This window comes from Coffea arabica, chromosome 5c (assembly GCF_036785885.1).
Source record: "Coffea arabica cultivar ET-39 chromosome 5c, Coffea Arabica ET-39 HiFi, whole genome shotgun sequence".
NCBI classification, from domain to species: Eukaryota; Viridiplantae; Streptophyta; class Magnoliopsida; order Gentianales; family Rubiaceae; genus Coffea; species Coffea arabica.
Window position 1 is genome coordinate 44,310,001 of NC_092319.1, and position 13,832 is coordinate 44,323,832.

The 13,832-nt window shown below is 36.7% G+C and overlaps 1 protein-coding gene across 4 annotated transcripts; it reads right to left on the minus strand.

Moving 5' to 3' along the window:
* Positions 1-404: 404 nt before the first annotated feature.
* Positions 405-9,535, minus strand: LOC113688172 (serine/threonine-protein phosphatase 5). 4 transcript variants are annotated; one of them, XM_027205877.2, is made up of 13 exons: positions 9,129-9,535; positions 8,836-9,005; positions 8,654-8,725; positions 7,871-8,021; positions 5,416-5,625; positions 4,150-4,258; positions 3,949-4,066; positions 3,100-3,247; positions 2,193-2,441; positions 1,712-1,837; positions 1,491-1,591; positions 1,152-1,226; positions 405-912 (listed from the first exon to the last, which is right to left on the minus strand). In XM_027205877.2, exons 1-13 carry the CDS (start codon positions 9,205-9,207, stop codon positions 853-855), a joined length of 1,668 nt encoding a protein of 555 aa, XP_027061678.2. In that variant the 5' UTR covers positions 9,208-9,535; the 3' UTR covers positions 405-852. The 4 variants fall into 4 exon arrangements, with proteins under 4 accessions (XP_027061678.2, XP_027061677.2, XP_027061680.2 ...); XM_027205876.2 differs by having other exon boundaries at positions 8,836-9,026; XM_027205879.2 differs by lacking the exon at positions 5,416-5,625.
* Between the last annotated feature and the right edge of the window lie 4,297 nt (positions 9,536-13,832).

The window sequence follows — 13,832 nt, forward strand, 5'->3', positions numbered from 1 at the left end:
CCTCTCCAAACTCCCAATTTGTCCAAGTCCAATGATGGTAATTCACAAAAGATTTATGTATGTAGTCTTGTTTTTCCTTTTTCTTTGTCTAGCCCCTGAAATAGACTGCATCATCTATTCAAGATGTGATTGGAAATAGCAGCCTATGACACTTGATAAGATTACCAAATCAGTATCCTCCCAGAACACACAATCCCACACCTTGAAATCCAGTAAAATTGTGTGGTGTGCGGGCCACTGAACAAGTCCTGTTCCCTAGATTAATTTCACAAACTCGAGTAATGGCAACAAGATCAATTTACGAGGAAAATGCCATCCATGGAAAAAGAACACTCCTGTTAAAGACACCTTTAATATTGATCAAGCTTTATGCTTAAAACTACCAACAAAATTTGGCTCAACACTTGAAAAGGAAAAAGCTAGATGTTTCAGGTGGACATGCACTTGAAAGGAAGAAGAAAAATGGCGTTACTGTAAATATTTTACAATTAAACATCCAATAAAAAAGGCTAACTTACTGATAGTGCAGATCTCAAAGACAAGCAAGAAAAAGAAGAATCTTGCACAGGAAAAGATTTAAATACACGTGAAGGAGCAAGACTTTATACAAGTTTTCCTGGTTCTAGCTATACCTGAACTTTGAGATCCCAGCAGATGAAGGTTCAACAGGAATATTAGGCTTCTGTTTCAAGCAGTTGTACGCAAAATGAATTCAAAATTGCAGAAAGAAGAATACTTTTGACATTAATGAACCTTTCTTCTCCCCCATTATGCAAAAACTTTGCCCTTCTGCAGCCAGATGTGTATATTGTCTGATGGTAATATTTTAAGTTCCCTAGTCAGGATTAATGATCAAGAGAACATGCGAAAGAAGTTATTGGCATATGCCATTGGCTTGACGTCGGGGTGCGGCTGCAATTTTATACAAGTAAAAGTCAGGGGCGAGAAATTTGCACAGTACTAGCATATGATAGACGAGTGAAACATTAATTCCATATAACCAATCCTATCATCTTAACAATCCCCACCACCAGTCAAAGATGGCAGAGAAATGGGAGATCTTTTCTAGTTCTCATTGGCAAATGGTGAACGAGACCCTGCAAACGAATACCTAAGAATAAAAATATCACCAAGAATCAGAAAATACTGACCACTGCTGAAAATGTAACAATATTTGGCTTCAGACTGGGAGCTTCAAAACGAATAAAGGCACCCTTGTTACCCATCTGCATCTCAGAACAAACATATAGATGTTAGTATAAAAGATATTCCCTCTAAGTGACCACCAATACTGCAGAACTTTGAACAAACAGAAAAGTTTTGAGAGGGAAGGAAGCAACATGGTACGCTTCATTGCCAATAGAGATTCTGGGATAAAAGTCTAACATGGCGAATATTCTTAACTTTAGCAGCAAGATTTTGATCGCTAGCAACATGAAGAGCCAAGCATGTTTGAGAGGAAAAGTACAAACTAGAAAATCTCATTTTACCTGATCACAGTAGTTGGGAGCAGAAAAGACAGTAATGAGTTTTCCGTCATGCTCAATCTCATATCCTTCATCCTTGACTTCATGAGATCGCACCACTAAATCTGTAAATTAAAGTACATCAACAGTATAAAACCACAATTCGTATCAAAATTTCAAAGTTGGAGAGAAAACCAACAAGGCAGTATCACTACTCAGAAAATAAGGGGATGGTGAAGGGATACCTAAATTGTTTTCCTTCAAAAACTTTTTAGTTACATCTGCACCAAATGAAAGGCCAACGCCACGCTTACTTGGTCCCCTTCCAAGTTGAGGCTGTGGATCACTCCAAAGCAATTCACACATCAACCCTGTCGAATTAAAAAAAAAAAAAAGTATTATACATGCTATAGTGATTCATGGCGTTTGAACATTTAGCTTGAGATTCATGGTTGGACATTCCTAGGAGGAGACACGTGGTTTCAGAAAGCTACGCAGTTCATAAGTTTCGAATATAAGAGAGATATCTCACAAGGATAACTACTGTTTCAGATGAGTAAAGAGTATTGAAAACAAACAATAAACAGAAAACTGTAAACTGAGGAGTTCCATAAATTGCTGGTAGATATGATGAATCAAATTCTGGCTATGATACTATTCAAACATGAAATGCAACTCTGCATAAAAAGGAAAAAAAAGAAAAAAGAAATACAGCATCAAAGTCACCTTCCTCAGGTGGTTCTCGAAACCGGTCGATTGCACTGATTTCGGAGAGCTTCACCCCATCAACACTGAAAAGCCCTCCATGTACCACAAAGATTTTATTATTTATAACATGTGCAAGAGGTAAACAACAGAAAACTTCCGCGAACAGTTCCACAAATATTTCACTTAGTTTTGATCTGACTTCACCCTCAAAGCCATATATTTTGTTCATGCTCTTGCTCTCATGGTTCCCTCGGGCGAGATACATGGCTGGAAATGTCAGACACTGAATTAGTTGCACCCTTAATTTCCGGGAAAATACCTAAATAATTTGAGGCTAATAAAGATCACAACTGAAAGCAAAATGTTTCGAAAGTTCTCAAAGAAATTGGAAGATGTGCTCATCTTCCTGGTTGTAGAAGTTGTGACAGAAAATAAGATGTTCAACACTTATAAGCAATATAAATCTTCTCAGAATTCCATAACCCAGATAAACAAAACAGAGTGTCAACATCAAAATAACCACATTGCAACCAAATAAGGTAGATAATGATGACCCCTCATGCTTGACCAAACAGGCTGTCAAGTCAGAAAACAGACAGGAAATGCACAACTGCTTTGTTGGAAGAGGAAAAGAAAAGAAATAAGATTGTATTAAAGGGAACAGCATGTTCAACCAACTAATTGAGTCCATTATTGATCCTGAATGCATAAACCTCAGAAGTACCAGAAGTGCAGTGATTTTAATTAAGTGCCAAGTTTAGAGCTTCATCAAAATGTACTTTTAAAGAAAAGTTCCAAAATTGTATGTACTTGAATACGTCAAACATTTTCAGAAGAAAATTAGAGGAATAGAAGTAATTCAGCCAGCACTAGCCAAAAATGCTTAGAAAAAGGCAATACTTTCAGAAAGGACAAAAGTGGCTACCTGTCGGACACATGCACTTGAAAGCAAAGAGCGTCAGTATGACCTCCACAGAAAAGGACCCCCTATCGACGAAGTCACCATTAAAAAGGTAGGGATTATCTTCTGATGGAAACCCATTGAGCTCAAATATGTTTAACAGATCATAAAACTGCAAAAACCCAGGAATAAAAAACACTGAAATCAGTAAATGCTGCAAAGGAAAAGGCACAGGAAAAGGAAATTATTCTACATGCAGTTACCTTAAAGAGTATAACTTCTATAGAACACAAACACAAATTGTGAAGGGAGTTACATGTACAAATCAGAAAGCAATATAACGTGCATAAAAAGTTAAATAATAAGAGGATTAAAACTGTTTCACAAGACTTCCATCACATCCTAACCCTAATACAGACAACTAAAAGGACTAATAGAACCATTTCAAAGTTCCACATATGTAGGTGTCCATGCATTTTAGACTTCTTCATGAACTAAGGAAATTTGAGAAAACGCCCTTTAATACCTCCCATATCAATGTGTCTATGCTAGATCTACCTAATCTCATCTCCTTTGCACAGGATTTTCAAGGCATGCAAACTGAACTATCAGTGCATATAATCGTAACATCAATATCAGAACAAGATTTGGAACATAAACAGTTTTTGCACCTGAGAATCTGGAATAGATACAGTACTAAATAATTTCACTGTTTTACAAACAAAGGAACTTGAATTTCTAATGTCAAGATCAAATACGGTGATTGTGGCAGTGTAAACATAAACTAGGGCAGGTAGAGAACCATAATATTGGAAAACTAAAATACTTAAAAAATTCAACAATGCAAAGCTCTAATGGAAGTAGTTTCATTACCTGACCATGTACATCACCACAGACAGTGAAGTGCTTCCCATCAGGAACATTAACATCAACAAGAGTGGGCAGTGAACGCAGCATTTCTCTTGTTTGTAACACAATTTGCAGTGCATACCTATGGTAAAAAAAAAGGCAAAGATTTTAAGGAAAATTGAAAAGTTCTACCAGTTTTTGGCAAAATATTGAGCTATCTCATACCGCCGATGCAAGCTCTTTTGATTCTTGAAGTCATCCATCATTTTTTTCACAAAATCCAAAGTCACAACATCTCCCTCAATCCTTGCACCAGCATATTCTGGTTCCACAACTGTAGTTCAAGCATTGCAGAACCATTAAAATCAGATCATTGGAACAATTTCAATCAACTACTATTAAATCTGTATTAATCTTTGGTTCCTTGTAACCCACCCCCGCCACTGAGAAGAGCAGCAATTCTCATAAAAAGACAGCTGCATTTCCAACTTAGATGCATTTCTTTAACATTCTTAAATTGTAATCAACATAGAATACACTTCTCTACATTCCAGGTGCAACTTCCATGGTACGAGAAAACACTAAAAATGCAAGTTGGTTTCAACTGAGATTATCTTAAGAAAGAACAATGATCTCAATGCAATCTGTCAAATTTTCTTATTACAGTATATCAAACATTATTACAAGAAATACTATATGTATTAAAGACATTTACTAATGAGTCCCTGCTTTGGAAGGAGAAAAAGTTTTACAACAGCAATACCAAGAACATAGTTTCACAATTTACTAACAGAGTGGGAATCATTCCAGGTAATCTAGTTTTGCAATTCAGAGGCCAATGACTCACTGGACAAAACTGCTTTACGATGCTAGGGTAGGAATCATCCACCTTCAAGTCATGTTAGACCATGTAGTGACTCTTAGCATGATACTATTCGACTGAATAAAAAGAGAATGCGGACACTGTGAAGAAAGAAGACATGTCAAAAATACACACTATCAGAAACTGAGTCCTTGGAGTAGAGCTGGGAGGTTGAATGCAAGACCCCCTAAATGGACTTCTGACAACTACACCTGCCACCCAAAGTTAAACTCTTATGTTTGATTTTACAGCCCAACTTTCACAGGCATATTACAGGTTAGAAGCTAGAAAATAAATAAGATTCAATATAAGTTAAACAACTACCAAATCTCATGTTCTAATGAGGCTCAGCAGGAAAAAGGTAAACAACTACCATTTCTTAGTAAGAACCTCTCATGAAGCATAACCTCTCATGAAGAACCTAAAGTCCTTCAAACTCAACAAATTGCAGTTCAAGGAGATATGTCAATGTTAATAACAAAACTACATTAGTAAGAAAAATTCCTTGTTGATTATTCCCTCAATTAAAGTCCTTAACTACACTTAAGAAATAAGAGATCTTTCAATTCTGTAGATTTTATCTGAGTGTTATCTTTCCTCATTTATTAGATCATTTAAGAGGTTCAAACCTAAGTCAAGACTTTGATTCTTGGAAAAGACATGGTCATTGCTGCGAAGCCACCAAGCCCCCAAGAACACCAATACTGTTGCCATAACTGCTGCTGCCACCACTATGGCTGCTTTAGTTCCCACATATACCGCCAGCACAGCAGGTAGAACTACTGCCGCTGCTACAGCAGTTACTTTGGGGGGAAAATAAGATGACTCTGTGCCCGTTCCTAGAATGATAAAATAGGTAAAAGAAAATGATATATTAACACCTACCATTGTAGATAAGATATGTGACTAATGTGAAAATTACAATTTTGGTACTGAAAGACTTTTTCTTTTCCTATGTACCCATTTAAATTTAAGGACTAAGCATCGTTCCAAAATGCTGTGCCAAGACCCAACATAGCTGAACAAGGTCAGGTTTCACCAGGTTCAGAGCTAATTCACGTCCAGCAAAGGCAGTTCACGTCCAGCAAAGGCAGTTTTCTCCCAATCTTACTGAATGCTTGATGATCATGCTTAGAGTAGCTCATTTTATGAGGCTTGTTTGAAATTGAAAGAAAGAAATTTGTTGTAAAGATATTTCAAGTACAAAATTAATGGAAGGAATGAAATAAAGAAATCCAACAATCTTCTTCAAATAGGTTCAGGAAGACAGGATGCAATCTCATTTATCTCTCAAAAAAAGGCATCACAGCAAATTTTCCTTCTCTGTATCAATATAATGAGTCTACTCTACATTCTTTGTCATTTGTATTCACCTTTGATGCATAACAAGGTTTATGGTAAGAGAAACAGAAAGGAATTTGTTTATGGTAAGAGAAACAGAAACGAATTTTCTTTCAGAAATGAATCCAAAAGAATAGAGTGATTGTTATAAAATCATCACCAATGATGAAAAGGATGGTAGGAGAGATGGATAAGGAATTCAAGTAGCTGAGATCATTAATCTACTAATCTCTTGGATTCACAACTTTTTTCAAGAGAAGTTTTACAGGAATTCAAGATGGATAAGGAATTCAAGTAGCTGAGATCATTAATCTACTAATCTCTTGGATTCACAACTTTTTTCAAGAGAAGTTTTACAGGAGCCTGGATTCCGATGCTTTCTATGTCGTATTTCTCAAGAAATTAATCAGTGGACTTATGCCAGCTGCTATTTTGTCTAGATTTGCTTGCCAATGCATGCCGCAACGTGGTCAAGTTTGTCTTTCCTTTTTTTTTCAATGACTTCTTTAATTAAATACCAAATCCAGTTTATTTCTTGAAGATGCAGGTATGGTGATTCCTTCCCTATCATTTTGTACAGATTATATTTCCATCTTTACATTGATATGGATGACAACAAATTGATGTCCTACGACTTCTGTCAAATTGAGTGTTCTCTCGCGTTTGATCAATGCTGGACATAACACCTTCAAAGTCGATCTAATAGGTAACATCTCAATAGCGACGACACCTCATCATCCATCTGAAAAATAACCAAAATGCATATATTACAGGTAATAGGACAATGCTACTTAACACATTTTTTCTCTAGATAGTTACTTCCTCAAATTCCAAGTAGCAACTACTGTCTTGTGGAAACACCTATAAAATCCACCTGACATAGGAACTCTACATAGAATAATAATATTTCGACAAATTAGTCTTGTTGCACCGGTATCACATTATTCCCCTATTCTGAAAGAATCCTGCAATCTCACTACTATAACACAAAAAAAAAAAAGACGCTTTTACGCAAAACAGTGAAATATCTTATGATGTTCATCAGTCATAAACCACGTAACAAGGAAAGACCCAATTAGAAATATATTTATTTGCTCATACTCTACTGGTTCTCCTTTAGTGCAGGAACTAGATAATGCAGCAAAAATTCATTAAAATATCAGCAACCACTTATTCCGTATCCAAATCTCAGAGAAAATTGCAACACTTAAGGTTTTCAAATAGGTCAACAGGAAAAGCAACCAGATGAAAAGTAGGAAATTAAATGACCAGAAACCCAACTAGCAAATCAAGACTCGTCAAAAAGAACAACATGCATGTGCTCTAATAATGCATTTGTAATTTTGTAGGATCAATATGTGACACTTTTAGTGACCAGAATTTACACCTAAAGCCAACACTGGGAAATGTGATAGTGCTGATGATAACACATAATAACATGATGCAACAATTAGACACCTACAGGTAAAACTTATAAAATGCAAAACACCTTAGAGACATGATTGAAGTAAACACCAAAAAGATTGTTTTTTCTTTTGCCTTATTACACCAATGCATAATTCATTTCACAAATCCCACTTACTGCAACAATGTAAAACACGTCATTCAATGAGGGAAAAAAGAAACTTTAAGCGCCAATCACACAAACCCTTAAGTGCATGAAAACTGTCAAATAATACAGTTACCTTATTTAGCCTACACAACCCTATCAAAAAGAAAGGAAGTTCCGCATGGTAGTCATACCAATGGTAGTGTAATCAACAGAATCAGCTACTGAACGTCTTTGAGATTCAGGTACAGAGATAGCTTCCTCAAATTTGAGTTTCATCACAGCTTTCTCGCACTCTTTCAATTTCTTTGAGGCATCAGGGTCATTAGGGCATAACTTCTTGACCTAGATTTTCAAGTACGCATGGAAATAGCTAGATCCATCAGCACCTCATGAGAATTTATGTTCATGCAGAGAAACAGATGCTTGAAAAATAGGTGCATTACAAAAGTTGCGACTACATGTTGCATGAACAATCAATTGATAAGAAAGGAAGGAAAGTGAGACTATGGTGTTGAATTTGAGAGTTCAGCATAAGTACACACATCTTCAGATGGTGAACTGATTCCAAATACTATTTGATTTTCACAATAACATTTAGTTGTTATAAGAGTAAAAAACAATCAATGATCATTCTCCTTCTAATAAAACCACAAGTAAGGCGTCACTATTTCAATTTGTTCTCATCTCAGCCAGTTTGAAAACAGTTTTAGTTCTATCATTATGATCCTTGCCATCTGAATATGATGTCTAAAAAGATCTCTTCTGAAGTACCAACGTTCATCTTGGAAACACAAAAACCAGGGTCAAGATTTTCTTGCAAATAAATAAAAAAAGAATATTTGCTTGCAAATTGCAGCATATTTGCCTGCAAAACCTACCCTAAAGAACTAAAAACCCAAACTTTGCAAAATAAACAATTAAAACTAGCTTCAGAGAGGCGAATATAACCAAAATACAGTGGTATATAATCCGACCTGCTGAAAATCCTTGAGTGCTTCTTTAAACTTCGCCATTGCCAAATAAGCCGCACCTCGTCTATAGTACCCCTGCCAAAACCAATCAAAACCACCTTACAAACACCACCCCAATAACCCAAAGAAAGAGAGAGAGCGAGAGAGAGCAAGAGAGACCAAATTGTTTTCGATAAAATTCTTGCCTTGGAGTACTTAGGATCAATTTCAACAGCCTTAGTAGCATCAATTATTGCACTCCCATACTCCTCCAATTTGGTGTGGGCAAATGCACGGTTAGCCCAGTAAACCGCATTGTCACCATTCAAGTCTATTGCTTGAGTATACAAATCAATAGCTTGCGCAAATTTATGGGCTTCACGAATCCAAGAAAAAACTAAATTAATGAGCAAAAACCCATTAAAAATCCCAAAAAACATTAACTAAAACCCAAAAACTCCCACAAATTCAAAAGGGCATAAAGGGTTTAAAGGGCTACCTTTGAAGGCTTCATTGGCGAGGACTTTGAGTTCTTCAGCTCTAGAAGGATTAGAATTTGCCGGGTCCATAGTTGGCATAATACAGATGATTTGTTGATTATTGGGGGGCTTTATTCAATTGTTTAAAATCCGAGGTTGAATTTTTTCATTAAAGGGTGATCATGAGGTGAAAAAGTGGCGGTCTTGGTTGTAGGCTTTTGGCTTTTGGGGGGTTGTAACTGATACACAACTGTGCTACGGTTTGGATGTTTGCTAGTTGGCAAAAGTGATGGAAAAAGAGGCAAAAAGCGTCTCGACTGTGCGCAAGACTCAGTGCGTGTTGTGTGTGTGAGAGAAAGAGGGAGAGTGGGGTTTTAGTTTAGCTATGGTAGCCCTAGACGTTTCCGGCTGAGCAACTCATGTCATGTTAGTTTACGTTGCGGGAATTGTTTTAGTATATCAAAACTTTAATTTTTTTTTTTGAGACTTTTGAAATTAATTAATTAAATCTAATCTCAAATTTAATTCTAAAAATCGACAACTCTTGAGGCAAACTTGGGGCCTTAACTACCCAATCCCTCAACCCCGAAATATCAAAATTTTAATGGAAAAATTAGAAGTAGGATATATATATATATATATACACAGACACACATAGGGCAAAAAAGGGCAGCGTAGATTCTGGCAACCTGAACTACTTTTGTTATGTTTGGAAAAATAAAAAGAGTAGATTGTGCCAATCTCAACTGAAATTATTATTGTTTTTCTACGTATTAGATTGTATCAATCTAAACTGCTTTTTTTAATCTCTTTCTAGTTCTATTTAGTTTCTTTTTTTGGTACAAACATACAAGTATTTATGGTTGTGTACCTATGAAGTAGTAATTGTGTTGCTAGATAATTTACTGATAGTTTTGGATTTTCATGTGATTATATTTGGTATTTTAAGTAGCTATCAATTCTAAGGCGACTTTCTAATATAAAGAGCTCGAAAGAATAATATAATGTTTTTTCAAAATTTTCAACGCTCAATAGTACATGGAACTATGGAAGAGGAGAAAAGAAAAGGTGCAACAATTCATTACTCATTCTAATATAAAGAGCTCGAAAGAATAGCTCTGTTTGAATTAGTTATTTTTTGGGATGTTTTTGAAAAATATTACTGTAACAATGTATATAAAAAGCTTTTATTATAAATATTTTTTGAACTATATTATATGAATGTGATGTTTTTTGAGTTATTTTTATTTATGTATTACTGTAGTATTGTATTTGAAAAAAAAAATCAATCCAAATGGATGTTTTTCACCGCTCAATAGTACATGGAAGTGGAGAAAAGAAAAGGGGCAACATTTCATTACTCATAATTATGTTGCTTAAATACAATGCAAAAAATAACTGCACAGAGAAAGATTTTAATATCGTGTTAAAACTACCTCAAATAACTTTCATGGACTAAATTTGGCATAAGCTTTCTTTCATTCTGGCTCTGTAAATTGGGAAAAAAAAAATGAAGAAACGATGAAAAGCACTAGTAGAGTTTGTTCTTTTCTTCTAACATTCAATAGCCAATAGTTTCAAGGATTGACGATTCAATGCCTCAACAACAAGAAAGGCATCCTTGTAGTTGTAAGTCCCGACAAGTTACGTGGTGGCCAAGAAATGGAACTTGAATTGAAGCATGAGATCCAGCAAAAAAGTTTGGCTGCTTTTCATTGGCTGTGATTGAGATTGCCCATTTCTGAAGCTTCTTGGAAGGTGATTCCGTAAAGGTATACAGCCTTAAATGCTCTATTTGCAGCCACAAAAAAATATATCGTCCAAACCAATTTTCGGACTGCCAAGAGAGAGGTGATTCGAACACACGAAATCGGGATCTAACTAGATTATCCCAGAATCATTCGAGCCAACCCCAAAGGACAACAATAGCTTCTCAGTTTCAAACAATGGTTACTTATTCATGTCAAAGACGAAAGAAAAAGTCATTTCTTTTTAGTTTAGTAGTATGTAAGTACACTTCAGTAGTCCCCCCCCCATTGGCTTGTTTTCTCGTGTTGCACAATAATAATAACATCTTGGTTATGTATGAATCTTGAACATCAAAGTTTTGTGAATTGAAAAACATCAACATAGCTGGAGAAAATTCTTAAATTGTGATGAAAAAAAAAAGTTATTCTACAAAGAGGGTAATTTTTGAAGTTGGTTCTAAACTTGTGATCTTTGCATTTGTGAAATGCGAGTTCAGGTACCTCGCATTTCACAAATGCGAGGTAAGTGTTTTCTGAAAAAAAAGAAAAACAAGATCGCATTTTCCAAATGCGAGCTTGCAAGCTCGCATTCTGAGCTTATATTAAGCTCGCATTTGGAGAATGCGAGATTGTGTACCTCGCATTTAAGACTCAATCTGAAAGCAATCAAAATTCCCCTCCAAATGCATAGCGGTTGTAGAGCTGCTGGTACTCGAGGATGAGGCTGGAGTCAGAATGGCAGCGATCGGGGGTGATTACTTCGTCTGTCATGGTATCGTAGGAGGGAGGAAGAGCTCGAAAATTGAGAGATAAGTGCCGAGTACCGGTTCAACGGTGATGTGGTGGCGATGGCGGAGGAGGGCGTATATTTGCTTGGCAGTAGTGGTGGTCAAGGTTCCGGTGAGGAGGATATGCTAATCTTTCACGAGTAGAGTAGCGTTGGGATTGGGTATGGGATGTACGCGAAAACACTATGCAGCGTGAAGGAAGTAGTAATATGATCTGGGGTCATGAAGGAGAGAGAGGATGCAACAATCACATCCATGGGTTTGGAAACTCCGGATTCATTTCATATGGTTGGTGAAATTCTCTGGACATTGCTTGGGTGGGAAGAATTTAAACCAAACAAAAAACAAAAGTGAGGGAAGTAGTAGTTTGACTGGCGGGCGGGCGGGGAGTTTAGGAGAACGACGAAGAGGGGACCAGTTGCTCGCTCACTGAGGTGGGTCCCCGACCGTTAAGGCCCCCTGATCCTTGTCCCTACTTCCTTCCCAATTCCCAAGTCCTAACCATTTTTCTCACTGAATACCTCGCATTTATTAGATGCGAGGTAACGGACCTCGCATTTGCTAAATGCGAGGTATGGTTTTCTTTTTGTTTTTTTTTTTTTGATTTTGTTGGTCGAAAATTCAAGGAGACTTCGCATTCAGCAAATGCGAGCTCATGGAGCTCGCATTTGCTGAATGCGAAGACCCCTTGGACAGAATTTCATATTCAAAATGTCTCATTTGTAGAATTTTTTTAAAATTCATCATAATTTTAGAAATTTCTCAACATAGCTGCCAGCCCTTTTCAAATGGCTTTTGTCTCTTCACTCGATCTGAAGTCTAAACTGTGATTGTGATGCGTCAAATGCAGAATGCAGATCAAATCATTGGAGCTGGATTTGGTGTAAAGTAAAAACAAAAATAATTTGGGACTGCAAGAATATCAACAGCCTAGACAACTGGAACAGTCGAGAAACTACTGAATACTTTAACATCAGCAACATTCTATGACAACAAGGTTTCAGCAGGGAAGAGTGCAAAAACATTCTAGATCTGAACATTTTACTGCAACATGGCCTGATGCCAAAAAGCCTTACTGAGGAAGAAAAAGGTTTTAGAAATCTTGACTTAAGTTTTTCATCTCTGACGACTCCCTTTGTAGAGAGGGAACCCACGTGATTCTGGGAGTCACCTCCTGAGGCATAAGAGATTTGTGGCTTCTCTGGGTGAACTGGAATCTGGCTCAGAATCTGCTCAGGAACAGTCCAAGATACATCATCAAGCGCTGCCCATTCGTTGAGCAGTTGCTCCTCAGTTGAACGAAGAATCTTCCACCATTCAGAATTGTCATGGGCCCTAACCTCCGCCTGAATTAACCATAGAGAGGCATCTAACCAGAGTCCATGCATGACAAAGTCTATGAAGCTTAGTTTGATTTAAAAATCCAAAATTGTTTCAAATATCTGGCCGCCTGCAATACTATAAAATGAATAAACAAGGCCTAGAAGGGACGCATGATATATCAACACAAGCAAATGCATCATGATAAATAAGTAATTTATTAGGTACCAAGAACAATGGAGAAATTTCTAATTTTATGATGAATTTTAAAAAAATTCTACAAAAGGGGTGGTTTTGGCAAGGGACTCTGTCCGGGGGTCTTCGCATTCGTAAAATGCGAGCTTAGTAGAGCTCGTATTTCAAGAATGCGAGGTTAGAATAGAGCTCGCATTCGCGGAGTGCGAGCTCGACTTATTGAGCTCGCATTCCGCAAATGCGAGCTCAGTGATCCAGTAGATGAAAAACAAGGGGCATTATATTTCTTTGGTTATGAAGCATTAGAGTCTTATCATATATGCAAATGTTGATATGCTATTTGCGAATATGGACGTCCAACTACTTCTGTTCAAACGTGCAGCATGTATTTCAGGCATTTCAGAACAACATTAGGGGGTCAATATAGTGTTTAACTTTTGTTCATTTTTATGTATTTGGGAGTACAATTATTGAATTGTATTTAGTTTTTGTAGCAGGGTACGAAGTTCAAAAACTTACGTCTACATGAATAAAGTTTTGACTCAGATCTCACATTTCTCTGTGTGTTCTGTAGTGTAGCATAGCCCTCTATATTTACATGGTAAAGTTATTTGTTTTCATCATATTTGCTTATGCAGTTTGTCATCTATAAGGAAATAAGGGAAAAGTTTAG

What these genes read in the sequence shown, in the direction of transcription:
- LOC113688172 (XM_027205876.2), bottom strand. Translation starts at nt 9,207, where the DNA reads ATGCCAACTATGGACCCGGCAAATTCTAATCCTTCTAGAGCTGAAGAA. An exon ending in CAAGTGCATGTGTCCGACAG is followed by an intron (nt 2,442 to 3,099) that starts GTAGCCACTTTT and finishes TGACATTTCCAG; the next exon opens with CCATGTATCTCGCCCGAGGG. An exon ending in TTGTTACATTTTCAGCAGTG is followed by an intron (nt 913 to 1,151) that starts GTCAGTATTTTC and finishes ATAAAATTGCAG; the next exon opens with CCGCACCCCGACGTCAAGCC.